At 44.9% G+C, this 16,278-nt stretch overlaps 1 protein-coding gene across 1 annotated transcript; it reads right to left on the bottom strand.

Annotated features, from left to right (window-relative positions):
- Positions 1-242: 242 nt before the first annotated feature.
- On the bottom strand, positions 243-12,727 carry LOC140703996 (uncharacterized). Its single transcript, XM_078388216.1, has 5 exons — positions 11,152-12,727; positions 10,528-10,654; positions 6,890-6,954; positions 4,328-4,454; positions 243-3,323 (listed from the first exon to the last, which is right to left on the bottom strand). The coding sequence occupies exons 1-5, from the start codon at positions 11,566-11,568 to the stop codon at positions 847-849; spliced, it is 3,213 nt and encodes a 1,070-aa protein (XP_078244342.1). The 5' UTR covers positions 11,569-12,727; the 3' UTR covers positions 243-846.
- Positions 12,728-16,278: the final 3,551 nt, after the last annotated feature.

Here is a 16,278-nt window from a genome sequence, read left to right as displayed (position 1 = left end):
GCCTTCTCTGTGGATGCTGCCAGACTTTGGAACTCCCTCCCACAGGAGGCCAATCTGGTCCCATCTTGCTCTTCAGGCAAGCCTTCCCTCAGTAATTTCCTTTTCAGGCAAGCCTTCCCTCGGTAATTTAGCCACCTGTATGTGTGATTTTTAGAGGGATTATTATTGTGCTTTCCAGTTTCGGGCTTTCTAATTCTCAAAGTGACTTTTCCCCTCCCTTTTAAATATTTGTACACATATAGTTCTTAGCTTTAAAATGCCCTTTTAATGAGATGCCTCTTTATATGTATTTTTAGCTCTGTCTAATGATGTCAACCACTGTTGTACACTCATTGTTCCAATCTCTGAATACTGTCTTCAACTGTTGTAAGCTGCCTTTGGTCCTTTTCAAGGAGAAAGGTGCTGTAGAAATATTGTAAATTAATAAATAAATGAATAAACTGAGCCAGGTGTTCCTCCACGTATGGATTCCTTTACGCTTCAGACTTGGACAAAACACATATCACACTCCTAGCATTTGTATGGTTTCTCTCCAATGTGGAGACACTGATTACTCACAAGCTCTGAACTGTCAGCAAAACGTTTCCCATACTCCTGACATTTATTTGGTTTCTCTCCTGTGCGGACCCCCGTTATGCCTCACAAGAGTTGAGCTGTGTGCAAAACAATCCCCACACTCCTAGCAATTCTGTGAGTTCTCTCCAGTGTGGACAATCTTATGACTCACAAGTTGTGAAATCTGACCAAAACATTTCTCACACGCCTGGCATCTGTATAGTTTCTCTCCTGTGTGGACTCCCTTATGTCTCAGAAGCTGTGAATTCTAAGTGAAACATCACACTCCTATCATTTGTAATGTTTCTCTCCTTTGTGGATCCTCATATGATGCAGAAGGTGTGAATTCCAAGCAAAACATTTCCCACACTCCTGGCATTTGTAGGGTTTCTCTCCTTTGTGGATCCTCATATGATATACAAGGTGTGAATTCCAAGCAAAACATTTCCCACATTCCTGGCATTTGTAGGGTTTCTCTCCTGTGTGAACCCGCATATGACTGACAAGCTGTGAATTCCAAGCAAAACATTTCCCACACTCCAGGCATTTGTAGGGTTTCTCTCCTTTGTGGATCCTCATATGATGCAGAAGGTGTGAATTCCAAGCAAAACATTTCCCACACTCCTGGCATTTGTAGGGTTTCTCTCCTGTGTGAACCCGCATATGACTGACAAGCGGTGTATTCCGAGCAAAACATTTCCCATATTCCTGGCATTTGTAGGGTTTCTCTCCTGTGTGAATCCGCATATGACTGACAAGCTGTGAATTCAGAGCAAAACATTTCCCACATTCCTGGCATTTGTAGGGTTTCTCTCCTGTATGAACCCGCATATGACTGACAAGCGTTGAATTCTGAGCAAAACATTTCCCACATTCCTGGCATTTGTAGGGTTTCTCTCCTGTGTGAACTCGCATATGACTGACAAGCGTTGAATTCTGAGCAAAACATTTCCCACATTCCTGGCATTTGTAGGGTTTCTCTCCTGTGTGAACCCGCATATGACTGACAAGCGTTGAATTCCGAGCAAAACATTTCCCACACTCCTGGCATTTGTAGGGTTTCTCTCCTGTGTGGATCCTCATATTACTCATAACTGGTGAATTCGAAGTGAAACTTTTCCCACAATTATGGGAGTTGTAGGGTTTCTCTCCTTTGTGGATCCTCATATGACGCACAAGGTGTGCATTCCGAGCAAAACATTTCCCACATTCCTGGCATTTGTAGGGTTTCTCTCCTGTGTGAACCCGCATATGACTGAGAAGCTGTGGATTCCGAGCAAAATATTTCCCACACACCTGGCATTGGTAGGGTTTCTCTCCTGTGTGAACCCGCATATGATTGACAAGCTGTGAATTTTGAGCAAAACATTTCCCACACTCCTGGCACTTGTATGGTTTCTTTCCTGTGTGAATTCGCATATGTCTCACAAGCTCTGAATTATGAGGAAAAGATTTCCCGCAAGTCTGGCATTTGTAGGGTTTCTCTCCTGTATGAACCCGCATATGACTGACAAGCTGTGAATTCTGAGCAAAACATTTCCCACACTCCTGGCATTTGTAGGGTTTCTCTCCTGTATGAACCCGCATATGACTGACAAGATGTGAATTCTGAGCAAAACATTTCCCACACTCCTGGCATTTGTAGGGTTTCTCTCCTGTGTGGATCCTTATATGACGCAGAAGGTATGAATTCAGAGCAAAACATTTCCCACACTCCTGGCATTTGTAGGGTTTCTCTCCTGTGTGAAGTCGCATATGATTCCCAAGTTCTGAATTCAGAACAAAACATTTCCCACACTCCTGGCATTTGTAGGGTTTCTCTCCTGTGTGAAGTCGCATATGATTCCCAAGTCCTGAATTCAGAACAAAACATTTCCCACACTCCTGGCATTTGTAGGGTTTCTCTCCTGTGTGAACTCGCATATGATTCCCAAGTCCTGAATTCAGAACAAAACATTTCCCACACTCCTGGCATTTGTAGGGTTTCTCTCCTGTGTGAACTCGCATATGACCAACAAGCTGTGAATTCTGAGCAAAAGATTTCCCGCAAGTCTGGCATTTGTAGGGTTTCTCTCCTGTGTGGATCCTTATATGACGCAGAAGGTGTGAATTCCGAGCAAAACATTTCCCACACTCCTGGCATTTGTAGGGTTTCTCTCCTGTGTGAACTCGCATATGAATCAGAAGGTGTGAATTCTGAGCAAAAGATTTCCCGCACGTCTGGCATTTGTAGGGTTTCTCTCCTGTGTGGATCCTTATATGACTCACAAGGTGTGAATTCCACACAAAACATTTTCCACACTCCTGACACTTGTATAGTTTCTCTCCCTTGTGGAACTTCATATGACTCACGAGCTGTGAATTCTGCGCATAAGATTTCCCACATTGCTGACATTTGTACTGTGTCTCTCCTGTGTGAATTCTCTTATGGTTCTTAAAGTTTGAATCATGAACAAAATATTTCCTACCCACTTGCCATTTGTACAGTTTTTTTCCTGTGGAAACTCTTCGATGGCCCAGAAAGCCTGCCTTGGAGTTTAAGCATTTCCCAGACATTTTGCGGAAAAAGCTATTCTTTTCAGTGCGGACCCTTCTGTGAACCATCCGTGCTACCATCAGACGAAAATATTTTCCAGATATGATGCATTTGTACGGCTTCTCTTTGGTACAAGTTTCTTCTGTGTGGGTTCTCGGATGTCCTGCAACCTCTAATTTCTGTGTACATGTCTTTTCATATCTGGGGCGTACATTTTTCTCCCTCCATTCATCTGCAGGAAAGGACAACAAATGTAAAAAAGGCTGAACTAGAGAGATCAACAAATCTAAAGATGAAAAAAAAACGAGCCGTTTTTAAAGATGTAGATATTGAGGCAAGAAATCTCTAATGGAAAGACGAAATTGTCAGTCTTTCAAATACTATAATACATTGTTCTTTTTCCGCTTTTAATTTTCCATCACATCTATAAACTTATTTAAGAAAGCTAAGAGAAATATCCTGATTTCCTCCATGGACTCCTGGTACCAACATTATACTCTTTATAAGGTCCAGGTCAAGGTCTTTATACAGAATTAGGACTGTATGAGGACTTTAAATCTTAATACAGATTTTGTTTTAGCTTAATATGGTTTACTATTACAGTGGTACCTCGCTAGATGAGGACACCGCTGTATGATGAATCCGCAGGACGGTGACTTTTTGCGATCGCTATAGCGATTTGCAAAACAGTCATTCCAATGGGGGAGTTCCACTGGACGTTGAATAGGTCCATGCTTCGCGAACCGTTTGTTCTCAAGTCGACGATTTTTCCAGCTGATCGCCGGGTTCTTAAAATGGCTGCCCTGTGTGTTCCGGACCCATGCTTCGCAGGGCAGCCATTTAACAGCTGATCAGCGCTAGGAAAATGGCTTCCCTGTGGGCGATCTTCACTGGACGACGAGGTAATTTCCCCATTGGAATGCATTAAATGGGTTTCAATGGATTCCAACGGGGAAAGGCTTTTTGCATGACGATGATTTCGCTTAACAGCGATTTTCCCGGAATGGATTATCGTCGTCATTTGGGACACCACTGTATTTTCTTGTTATTTTGATGGCTTTACTTTTATTTTCCGTGGGATCACTGCAGTAACAAATCTGCCAACATTGCAGTGGCTAAACCGATTTGGGACACCATTCTACCATGGAAACACTACTGTTGCTGTTATTGTTGCTAGTTGTTATTGCACTGGTAATAATGGAGATTAGCGTCAACCAAACAAGAAGAGAGCCTTACCAAGAGAGGATACCATTTGCCAGTTCTCTTCCATGACCTCCTGGTGGAGGGCCCTCTGGTCAGGATGCAGCATTGCCCACTCCTCCTGGGTGAAGTGCACGGCCACCTCCTCAAAGGTCACTGGACCCTAAAAATGGAAAAGAAAGAAGGCCTTCTTCATAGGATTAATAAAGATAACCTCCTCAATCCCAAGGAACAACTGAAGAGAAGTTGGTGGATCTCATATTATAGGTTTCAACTTAATACTGGAGGGAACATTTACTAAGGGCTACCAGTCACTTTGGCCAAATGCTCCCTCCAGGAAGAGAGGCCTCCAAACCACAGTTGCCGGGATAGAACAGGGGGAGGGAAAGGGCTACTGGTGACCCACCGTCCCTCCTTGTCAGCTTCCTTGAGGCAACCAGGGACCCTCTGTCAGCAATAGGATAATTAAAGCAGCCAAGCCTATAACAACGGAACAGGCCACAGCGATAATTAATGGGTCTCTCCGGGAGGGCAAGGTTCCTCTTGCCCTTAAGGAGACACTCATTAGGCCCATTAGGAAGAAACCAAATTTGGCGGTCGACGAAATCAGCAATTATAGGCCTCTCTCCAATGTTTCCTTCCTTAGCAAAGTGGTAGCGAGGGTGGTTGCTGATCAGCTTCAGGCGCTTCTGAATGAAACTAACGCTCTGGATCCATTTTAGTCGGGATTCAGGCCGCGCCACAGTACAGAAACGGCACTGGTCGCACAGTTGGATGACCTGCTGAGGGAGGCCGACAGGGGCAATACGTCCTCATTGGTTTTCCTTGATATCTCAGCCGCCTTTGATACCGTCGACCACAGTATCCTCCTAGGGAGGCTCTCTGAGCTGGGAATTGGTGGCCTGGTCTTTGCATGGCTCCGTTCCTTCTTGGAGAACAGTCCCCAGAGAGTACAGATTGGGGAGAATGTCTCGGCCCCGTGGATTCTGAACCGTGGGGTTTCACAGGGGTCGATTATCTCCCCAATGCTGTTTAATATCTATATGAGGCCGCTGGGTGGGGTCATAAGAGGCTGTGGGACGTCGTGCCATCAGTATGCTGATGACACCCAGCTTTACATCTCCTTTTCACGTACTTCAGTGGATGCCGTTCTGTCCCTTCAGCGCTGCCTGGAGGCCGTACTGCAATGGATGCAGCTGAATGGGTTGAGGCTGAACCCAGACAAGACAGAGGTCTTGAGGGTGGGTGGCCCCCCCATTGGCGGTTTGGGAGACTCCCTCCCTTTGGGGGTTGTCTCTCACCACACAGAGTGAGGTCCGCAGCTTGGGGATACATCTGGACCCGGCACTTACCATGGAAACCCAGGTGGCGTCCGTGGCCCACTCCGCCTGTTGTCATCTGTGGCGGATTGCCCAACTGCGACCCTACCTTGATGGGGGGCCCTCACTACTCCCATCCACGCACTCGTAATCTCACGATTAGACCACTGCAATGCGCTCTACATGAGGTTACCTTTGAGATTGATGCGGAAGCTTTAAATGGTGCAGAACGCGGTGGCCAGACTTCTTAGTGGGGTGAGAAAACACCACCATATCTCTCCCATTCTGGCTGCCTTACACTGGCTGCCCATTCGCTTTCGCATCGACTTCAAAGTGTTAATGATGACGTATAAAGCCCTAAATGGGTTGGGACCTCGGTATTTGGCAGATCGCCTTCTCCAAACCCAGATCTATTCGAATTACTCGGCATAGCCAGGAGGGTCGGTTGAGGGGCCTAACGCCGAGAGAGGCCCGGAAAGAAAGAAACCGGGCCTTCTCCGCAGTGGCCCCTCCACTACGGAACCGCCTTCCATCAGAGATCCACCTGGCTCCCTCGCTGGGTGTTTTTAAGAGCCATTTAAAAACTTGACTCTTCACACAGGCTTTCCCTCATGTCAATTCCTGAATTCTTTCTTTATGTTCTTGGATTCCCCATCTTGATCATGCTATATTATTGTTCAAATGATTTTTATGACTATGAATGTTGTTTATTTTTGATTGTGATGTTTTTATTGTTATTTAATGATTTTACAATTTTGTAAGCCGCCCCGAGTAGACGCTGTCTAGGGGGGTAGGGTATAAATCGAATGAATAAATAAATACATAAATGCTAGAATGATCTGGGCTTTGGGAGGAGAGATGGGAAAGTAATTCCTGGTGTCTCCATCTTCACTTTTGGAAAAGCTCAAACAACCCAATACTTGTGGGCTGCCTTCCTCCCGAGGACGTGACTCAAGGCAGCTCACCATGGGGAAAACGTAGAGTTAAAAACAGCATAAATTATACATTAAAAAGGAATTAACTATGATTAAAAATACCTTAAAGAATTAAAACACACACACACACACACACACACACACACACAAACACACACACCAGACACACAATACACCCTCACTCATTCTCTTTGCCCCATTAAGTGTCATACACTATTCTGTTTCAAAAATATAATAGTAGTACATTAAATAAGCAGTTAAAGAAACCACAGAAACTCCAAGAGGCATAAATTGTAAGCATAATATACAGTATATAATCGAAATATACAAGGCATTTGCCCTACCAGATCGGCGTCTCCACAGCAAGGAAGAGATGAAGGACTACTTGTCGTTGGCCTCGCGCCGGCCCCTGCGGGAGAGACGAAAGAGTTGAGAAGCCAGTCCTAGAAGCTCCTCTCAAGAGAAGATCATAATCCTAAAAACATGGACTAAATACTAAAGTCTTTGTTTAGCACCTGAGGATTCCCACCGCAGTTAAAGGCACACATTCACATACTAAAAAATCTGCCATTTCAGGAAACTGTGAGTGAATGATATTCCAAGAGGGAAGAAGACTGAGACTTTTAATTTTTTTATTGAGTAAAAGAATTTCTCCAACAATTAAAAAACACCAAATGTTATGATTTCTCCTTTTTTTCCAGATACTAGAGTTTAACTGCTGTGCAAAAAATTTTTTTTTATTCTGGATCACCTTTTTATTTATTAATTACCACTAAACAAACCAAGTTCTGTCTTTGTTTTAACCCACATTGTACAAAATGAATGCAAAATCTGGTGGGGGTGTTCCTTGTCTCTCTCCACCTGCCCTGAAGTCATTGCCTTCCTCTGTGTTTCTTTCCCCTTCTCCACCCCGTGTTTCCTACCTTCTTCCTAACTGTTAAGCTAAATTCTTCAAACATTAGCTGTAGAGAGTACACGTGGTTAGGAAAAGAGAGACCGGCATCTCAAAAGGTATATAGGATAAATAACAGAAAAACGAGTACCACTCACTGAAGCATGCAAGGCTATACAGTGATACCTCGCTTAACGATGTTAATTCGTTCCAGCGAAATCGCTGTAAAGCTAAAATGTCGTAAAGCAAAATAAAAAACCCATTGAAACGTATTAAAACCTGGTTAATGCATTCCAATGTGCTAAAAACTCACAGTCCTCCATAGGGTCAGACATTTTCAGTGCCTGTACAGTGAGGAATTCGTCCAGAAACACAGCGGGGAGCCATTTTGAGCACCCAGCGGCCATTTTGAAAACCCGACGATCAGCTGTTTTGATCGTTGTAATGTGAAGAATCAGTTCCCGAAGCAGGGAACCGATCTTCGCAAAGCGAAAAAAAACCATTTAAAACATTGTTTTTCATCGCAACTGCGATCACAAAAACATCATCGTTGATTCGTTGGTATACGGAGTAATCGTTAAGCGGGCCACGACTGTATACAGATGTATGTCAGTATCTCTCCCATCCTAAATTTATTTTTCCTTGTGGAAAGGTATGTCTTACCCTGGAAGAGTCAACTTCCTTTCTGATCCCTCAAGGTTACCAGGTCTGGAGGTTTTGTGCAAGAGCTGAAGAAGGGGCTAAAGCACTGGGGTGCTGCAACCTGACAGCTAAACTACTGCTTGCTTAGGAACGTCTTTTTTATTTGAAAGTGATGTGAAACATCATTTTATTTACATTAGCCATAGGTCTTAGAAAGATAAATAAACGAAAGCATCCTTCAGTCTAGAATCTAGAGAGACTATGGTAATGTGCTCTGAATAGAGGTCCTGGAACAGCGTCTAGTGTGGCTGAGAAGGCCAATATGTGAGTGACAGTCCCTTCCACACAGAAGACAAATCCAGTCTGTCTCCTGTCCAGTTCCCTAATTTTGCTGCTTTCGGGACTGCCTCCTTGCCTCTGCCTTCTGGACAAGGGTCTCTTCAAAATGGGAGAGGCTGTGATGCATCGCCTGCCTCCAGGCTGAACACTCAGATGTCAAGATTTCCCATCTGTTGAGGTCCATTCCTAAGGCCTTCAGATACAACTTGCACATCTCCTTGTATCACCTCTAAATTTTTGTTGGAGTACAATTGTAATTCAAATCGAGGAGGGTGTATTAGTGTCAGTGCCAGACATAAATTATCACTTTCTGTAATACGTATTATCAATTTCAAATTGGGCAAATATATTAATACGCAGAATGCAAGATAGCTATGTAGATCACACTGCCACCCCTCTTAGTGAAATGAGTACATTCTCCAGAACCGTCTCCCTTCATAAAGTCATTTAATATTAGGAGATCCCTCTTTTTTCTGAACTGAGTAAAGCAATATCCTGCATAATTCCATATTTTATCTTTGGATTGTCGACAACTTACGCCCAATATATAATCATCTGAATCTAATAACCCAATGAAAGTGGGGATATAAAGTTTCCTCATTAGCACCTAAGTGTACATTGAAATCCTCTGCAATAATGAATATTGCCTTAGGATATAGAGATTTGGAACTAAGCTGATGTGGATGGCTCCAAGTTAGAAATCAGGATGCAAAGGCCTTCTTTAGAGCGACCTCCTCTGGAGCTGGAATCAGGTTTTGATAAATAGCTTACAAAACCGTTTAGCTCCAACTCTTCCTTCTCCCAGGTCTCCTGGCGGAGTCCTGTGTCATATTCCCTGATAAAGCTTTGAAAAGAGGGGTCCACCACCTTCCACCACCATTGATGGATTGTCATTCAGAAGCAGATGGATCCGTTCTTAGATTTATTGTGTCTGAGTGTTCTCTGTCCCAGTGAAGTTTCTCGTGGCCATTTAATCCTCCCTTCCTTGCCCTTATTTCTATCACATGGCCCTTTAAAAGCTCAAATCTCTTAATTAGGGCATTTTGAACTTCATAAAGTAAAGAGACGGTCCAAGAGGTTCCTCTCATCAGGATCCAAGGGTTCTGTGGGTTCTTTTGCCCACTCCATTGGCGGCTGGGGATCATTCTCTACCAATTCTATAGCATTGGGGGGGGGTATTCCAGATGGATATTTCCAATGTGCCAGTAGTGTCCAGATCAATTGAATGCGTGCTATGGTTTTCTATACCTTGAATGCTTTTAGCATCATCTGGGCTGCAAAGACCCAGTGGCAGAGGGGGAGCACAGTTCTCAAAAACGCTTACGTACAACAGACACACCTGTCTCAGTCAGGGCATCTTTCGATTCAGACACCCTGGCCTTTGAGGTCTTCCTGGGTGTCTCCTTCCTATTGCCTTCTTGCAGACTCACATATTTGTCTCCCTGCTGCTGTTGAACTCCCCTTTCCTATGTTTCAGAAACTTTTCTGTTCATGCTGGGAGTTCAATCCAGGGATAGACGATTTATATGGTGTCTCTTTCCCTGATCAGATTAAAAAGCATTTCTTGATTAAACGGATGAATTCTTTGGACCTCTTACGGCAACGCCTACGTATTAATGTCAGAAACCATGATCTCAACATCAGTGAGAATCACAGCCGGAGTTTGACCAAAAGGCTCTATATAAAAAATGACATAAAACCCACGTGGAAATGAGTTAGACCAAACTGTTGAGCTATAAACACTATATAAAAAGTGAGTTACATAAAAATGTAGGGTGATAGAGTAGCAAAAAGAGATGCTACTACCACACCCTATCAGAACCGGAACCACTCTCCCAATCCAAAATTTACACCTGAGAGGTTTTCCGTTTCAGATGGGAAAAATGCATCTTTTCACACATGGTCTCCTGGACAGAAACAAAGGAAATGGCTGCTATATAATAGGTCTCGGAAAACTGAAAAACTAAAGAGGCTTGGTTTGAAGTATAGAAAGAACAAAAGAAGAATATCACTCCATCCCCAGCTAAAAAGTCAGGGAGAAAACATACACAGGCCCGTCTTTCCTTTCCCACATTAAAAAACACACAACTTTCTAGCACAAAATCTTACCTATAAAGCTGACACCTTCTTCGTTCCCTTGATTGATCTCTTCCTGTTGAGGATCCTGTTTACTGTCTTGCTGAGGTTCCTCTGCTCTGCGGAAATCGGGCTGATTTTCTACAGAGAGATTTCCCAACTGAGGATCCGTGACATTCAGTGAGAAGGGAGAAAAGAAAACAAAGAGGAAAAGATCTCAGCGGATGAGAAAGGGACCTGGAAGAGAAGAAACATCTTCCACAGATTTTCTAAGAAAAACATTTGAGAATTGGTAAAATTTGTAGGATTTCTTTCCTCATTTTCTTGACGCTTTGGAGTAGAAAAGGCCATCCCCGCTGGAACCGACCGAAAGGCATCATATTGTGTCATTGCACCTACAACAGGGCTGGATTGAGTGCAGTGCCATAGGAAAACTATGCAAATGAGGAGGATGCACGCTGTTTTAAAGTGGAAGAGGGTCTCCCCAATTTTGGGGACGCGTATTCAGCTTCAAAATAAAATGAACACGGACCCCACATCTTCCTTTCAAGGACCAGAAAGAATAAATTCCAGCAGAACAGCCTCAAACAGGGAGCGTGTGCAGGGGTCATGGGCTCCCCATTTCGATTCTAAGGCCCTGGCATGGATTGCTCTCACCTCTAGCTCTTCCTGCTTTCTCTCTTCTGCCTGACTCAGACCCAGGAAACCTTCTGCCAGCGACACCGCCTGGGAAGTGGTCTCGGCTCCACATTCTCTCACCCAGCTCGACATCTCCAGGGGGAGGACGGCCAGGAACTGCTCCAAGATGACCAGGTCCAGGATCTGAGCCTTTGTGTGTCGCTCTGGCTTGAGCCACTGATGGCAAAGGTGGTGGAGTCGGGTACAAACCTCTCGAGGACCATCAGCCTCCTCGTAGGAGAATTTCCTGAATTTCTGGCACTGCATATCAGAGCTGGGCATCTCCTCATCTAGGACCTTCTCCACCGTTCTTTCAGAGCATGTCTGAAGGCTTGTTACCTGGATAACATTTGGGTGTCTTCCAGCTCTGGGGAGGGGTGTGTGTTGGTCTGCCATTTTACTCTTTACTCAACAATACTTCCAACGCAGTCTTCGAACCACTGTCGTCCTGCTGAGCAAATAAATTCCTTAACAGACGACATGACTGAAGCTCTGCAAAGCAAAGACACTCCCAAGTGAGCATGTGCCAGACCAAAAAAAAATGCTACAAAGGGAAACCAACCAAGTATCATCTCCAACAGGGAAGACAGAAGGATGGGGCTCTTGTCCGTTCACCTGAGAGGAACAGACCAATGGGCTTGAGATCGTCAGAGACGCAGTAGTGGGGCCATCTTCCCTTTTTTCCTGATCCCTTTCTAACTATTCAGATTCATTCTTCACCTTAAGCCAAAACATAAGCCTTTCCTCTGACTTTCTTTTATACTTTGCTGCCTTAATATTAGGTGTTCACAGAGCTCCTTTTGATGTGGAAAAAAATCCTCAGGCAACCATTGCTTGGCTTTTAAAAGGCTAGGCATCAATCAAAGCAGTGCCTCCGTTCAGATCATCTACACAATCTTGTGAAACACTCACTTGTATTTTGGTTTCTTACAGTCATTGTTTTACATTCAATTGGTTTTGAAAAATAATCTCATAAAAATATTCCCTGCTTATTCAGGAAGAGATCTTTAGCAGGTGACTGTTCTACTACATATTTCACCAGGTACGAGTTCATTTATTTCATTTTTATTCATTAAATTTATACCCATTTAGACTGAAGTCTATTCTGGGCGGCTAGTCTAATTTCCTGGCTAGAACAGGACAAATCTGCATCAAACAGAATCCTTTACATAGACAGCTCATAATTTCCCTCCTGTATTTATTAATTATTTTATTTATTATTTAAAATAATTTTATCCAATCTATGTGCTTAAATAGGATCCAAGGTGATTTACATCACGAAAAAGAATATTTAGAAGCAACAACAGTAAGTATCCACAGACCTTTTAAAAATGGAACAAAGAATAGATTAAAGATTGTAAATCAAACCCAAGACTAAAAAGACATTTCAAAGCCATAAGAATCCCTCGAAAGGTCCCTCTCAGACCCACCAGTCAGTCCCTCAAGGAAAGCCTGCCTGGAGAGGGTGGCCTTCATCCCCGTGTGGAAGGTCAGCCAAGAGGGAACCAGCCTCGTATCCCAGGCGAGGGAATCCCAGAGTTTCGGGATCTCATGAGTTGTTGGCTGAAGGTGTCCTCCATTAAATGGGGGGGGGGGGGGCCACCAAGCGCCACCCTTTCGCCCTCCAAGGGAGGCAAACAGGGGAACCTTCTCCCCCCCTGGAAGTGGCTCGGAAGGTGCAGGATCAGCCCTTTTGTGGGCAGGAGAGGTGGAAGGAGGGGGTGGTGGTGGATGTGGCCCTTCAGGCAGCAGAAAGGCTTGGGCCGCAAACAGCCCTTGCTTGGGGGCTCCCCTCTGGCTGCCTCTCCTGCCCGGTCTTGGGGGGGGGGGCTTCCCTTCCCTCGGATGGCCTCGGAGTTGGGGGGCCCTTCCCTCCTTCTCTCCCCCTCCCGCCCCTCCCCTCCCTCCCAGTCTCCCCCAGTTCCCTCCCCCCTCCAACCCCGACTCACCCTCCCTCCTTCTTGCAAGGCGTTCCTCGGATCCCAGGCAGCCTTTCTAGCAGCCGAAGGCCCGCTTTCTGTCCGGAAGAAGTAAAAGAAGACCGGAAGGGACGCTTTTTCAAATGGGACCGTTTCTATGGGGACTGGCTCCGCTCCCTCTTCCAAGTTTCCCTTCTAGGAATAGAGACTCTGTGTGTTTAACTCTTCGCTTCCGGATACCCTGAAATAGGGCCAGGGAAGCATCATTGGCACCGGGCGGAGGTTTGGTTAACAAAATTAACTAGTAGTCCCTCTTTATAAAACTGAATGTAGGAAAGAAGCTGGCAACCTGTGACCCTTACGTTATTAGTATGGAAATCTTAATATAGCAATTTACATGATCCAAAGCAGCATGGATTGACTGGTGGGAGATCATGTCAAAATAATCTTAGTGACTTTCCTGACTATTGTTTAAAGTAATAGAAAAAGGGGGGAGGTTGCCAGCCTATTCCTTGCCCAAAACAGCATTGGGCCAGGCAAAGTACAAGTGGGTCATATGTAAGTGACCCCCCTCTGCTGGTTTCCGGTGTGAAATTTGTGGCCCAAGGATCATTAACCCTTGCAGAACTCCAGCTTCTTATTCAAAATGGTAAAATATGCAGCGGTGCCCACTTTGCCAGCCTATTCCATGCCCAAAACAGCATTGGTCCAGGCAAAATACTATTGTATTTTGTGTTAGAGATATGATTTATTTATTTATTTGTTTATTTGTTTATTTGTTTATTTTTTGTTTATTTATTTGTTTATTTGTTTGTTTGTTTCACTTATGTACCGCCCCATAGCGCTACAAGCACTCTTCGGGCGGTTTACAATTTTAATTATACAGGCTACACATCATTATTAATACACTGATATTTGAGTGATCCAACTTGGTTTCATAGTTTAAATACAACATGTTCTGAATAAGAAGCTGGGACACGAATAAGAAGTGAATAAGAAGCTGGCCGAATAAGAAGCTAACTTCAGCCTCGTAGATGCTTCCCTATCTGACTCTCCCATGTTTTCAAGCCCATCCGTCTGTGGCTTTCAGGGGAAGGCAGAATCCCACCTTCCTTCCCTCCATCTGAGTCTTGGGATGGGATTGGCAGAGCTTCAGTGGTCTGGTCTGTTCAGGCAGCCTTTGGCCAGCAGGAAAATACTACTGGCTCTGAGACCCCCATTAGAGGCATTGTTAGGTGCAAAATAAAATGTTGGACAAAAGCAACACACAAAGGCTCAGATCCTGGACCTAGTGATCCTGAAGTGCTTCCTGACCATTAACTTCACGGGGAGGTTGAAGTGGGTGAGAGAATATGGAGCTGTGACCACTTCCCAAGCGGTGGCCCTGGAACAAGTTTTCCCAAGTCTGTGGCAAGAAAGGGGGTGGAGGTGAGGAAGCAGAAAAGCAAAAAAACTTTCCCCATGGCTGAGAAACCTTCGTTTGATAGCAAAAGGAGTCTCCAGTGATAAAACAATTGGGGAACTGAGGAAGTTGCCGTTTTGATGTGTAATACTATGAGGATATGTATTTTTCTCCTCTGTGAAAGGAAAGGTCTATGTATATTCCTCTCTTGGATTTACGGGACTGGGAGTGGAGGGATGCTGTTCTTTAGTTCTTTCTATACCTCAAACAAGTGTTGGGATTTTTAGTTTTTACTATCGTTGTTTTAAACAGGCTCCAGGCACTCTGGAGAGATTGGCTTCACAGTCATTTAACATGTCAAGAAATCCAGTCTCTTTCTTGACCCGAGCATGCATTGCCCCAGTCAATGTGAGGATAATTGAAGTCCCCCATGATTACAATCCTGTCTCTCTTGGACTCCTCCGATTTGTCTCCTTGTTTCAAGGTCCCCCTCAAGTTTTTGATCTGGAGGGTGACAGAAACCCCCTCCCACTATCACATCGCTCCTTGGGCCTAGTAGTTTAACCCACAGGTATTCTATGATGGAGTCAGACCCACCATCCATCTCCATTCTGCTGGATTCTAACCCTTCTTTGACATAGAAGGGGCCACCCCACCTCCGACACACCTAACCCTCCCTCTCCCTCCTATAGAGTTTATAGCCTGGGATACAAGTGTCCCCTTGGTTCTCCGAATTCCACCAGGCTTCTGTTATGGCCACTATTTCAGTGTTAACCCTAGCCACTAAATGTTCCAAATCTCCCATCTTTGCTCAAATGCTTCTGGCATTTGCATACTGTATAAGCACCCCCGTACAATGTCCCTCAAGAAGTGCTGTTTGTTTGTTTTTTTCCCCCCACAGCTTCTCATTCCAATGGACCAACTCTCATGTCCCATCACACTCCTAATTATTACACTGTCCTCGTGGCACAGTGGTTAAACCGCTGTACTGCAGCTAAAACTGTGCTCACGACCTGGGGTTCAAATCCCAGGTAGCCGGCTCAAGGTTGACTCAGCCTTCTATCCTTCCGAGGTCGGTAAAATGAGTACCCAGCTCGTTGGGGGGGGGGGCAATGTGTAGCCTGCATAATTAAATTGTAAACCGCCCAAAGAGTGCTTGAAGTGCTATGGGGCGGTATATAAGCATCACACTTTGCTTTGTCCTCTTCACCTCGCCTGGCATGGGGTCACGAAGATTCAGACATGACTTAACAACTAAACAACAACCCTCTCCACCCTCATTCCACAGGGATGAGGCGTCCTGAACCAGACACCACTCGGTATCATTCAGCTTTTCCCTGGGATTCAGTTTAAAAAGCTGCTCTGCCAACTTTTTAATGATACGCACCAGCAGTCTGGTTCTGTGTTTGTTCAAGTGAAGCCCGTCCCTCTTGTAGAGGCCCGGCTTCTCCCAAATTGTTCCCCAGTGTCTAATAAATCTAAACTCCTCCCCCTGACCTCCACGTGTTGAGACCCCTGAGCTCCACCTGCCCCAGCTGGCCCTGTGCGCGGAAGAGGGAGGACTTCCAAGAACACTACCATTGAGGTCCTGGCTTTGAGCTTCTTCCCTAGCAACCTAAATTTGGCATCCAGGGCCTTTTGGCTACATTCCCCCATGTCCTTGGTGCTGACATACAACACCACTACTTTCTCCCCGGCATTCTGTACCAGCCGATCCAGAGGATACGTGATGTCTGTAACCTTTGCACCAGTCAGGTAAGTCACCGTGCGGTCTTCACAGCTGTC

Source organism: Pogona vitticeps, chromosome 2 (genome assembly GCF_051106095.1).
Source record: "Pogona vitticeps strain Pit_001003342236 chromosome 2, PviZW2.1, whole genome shotgun sequence".
In the NCBI taxonomy this organism is placed as follows: Eukaryota; Metazoa; Chordata; class Lepidosauria; order Squamata; family Agamidae; genus Pogona; species Pogona vitticeps.
Note: the sequence above shows the minus strand (reverse complement) of the source record. Positions and strands in the feature narration are given on the sequence as shown.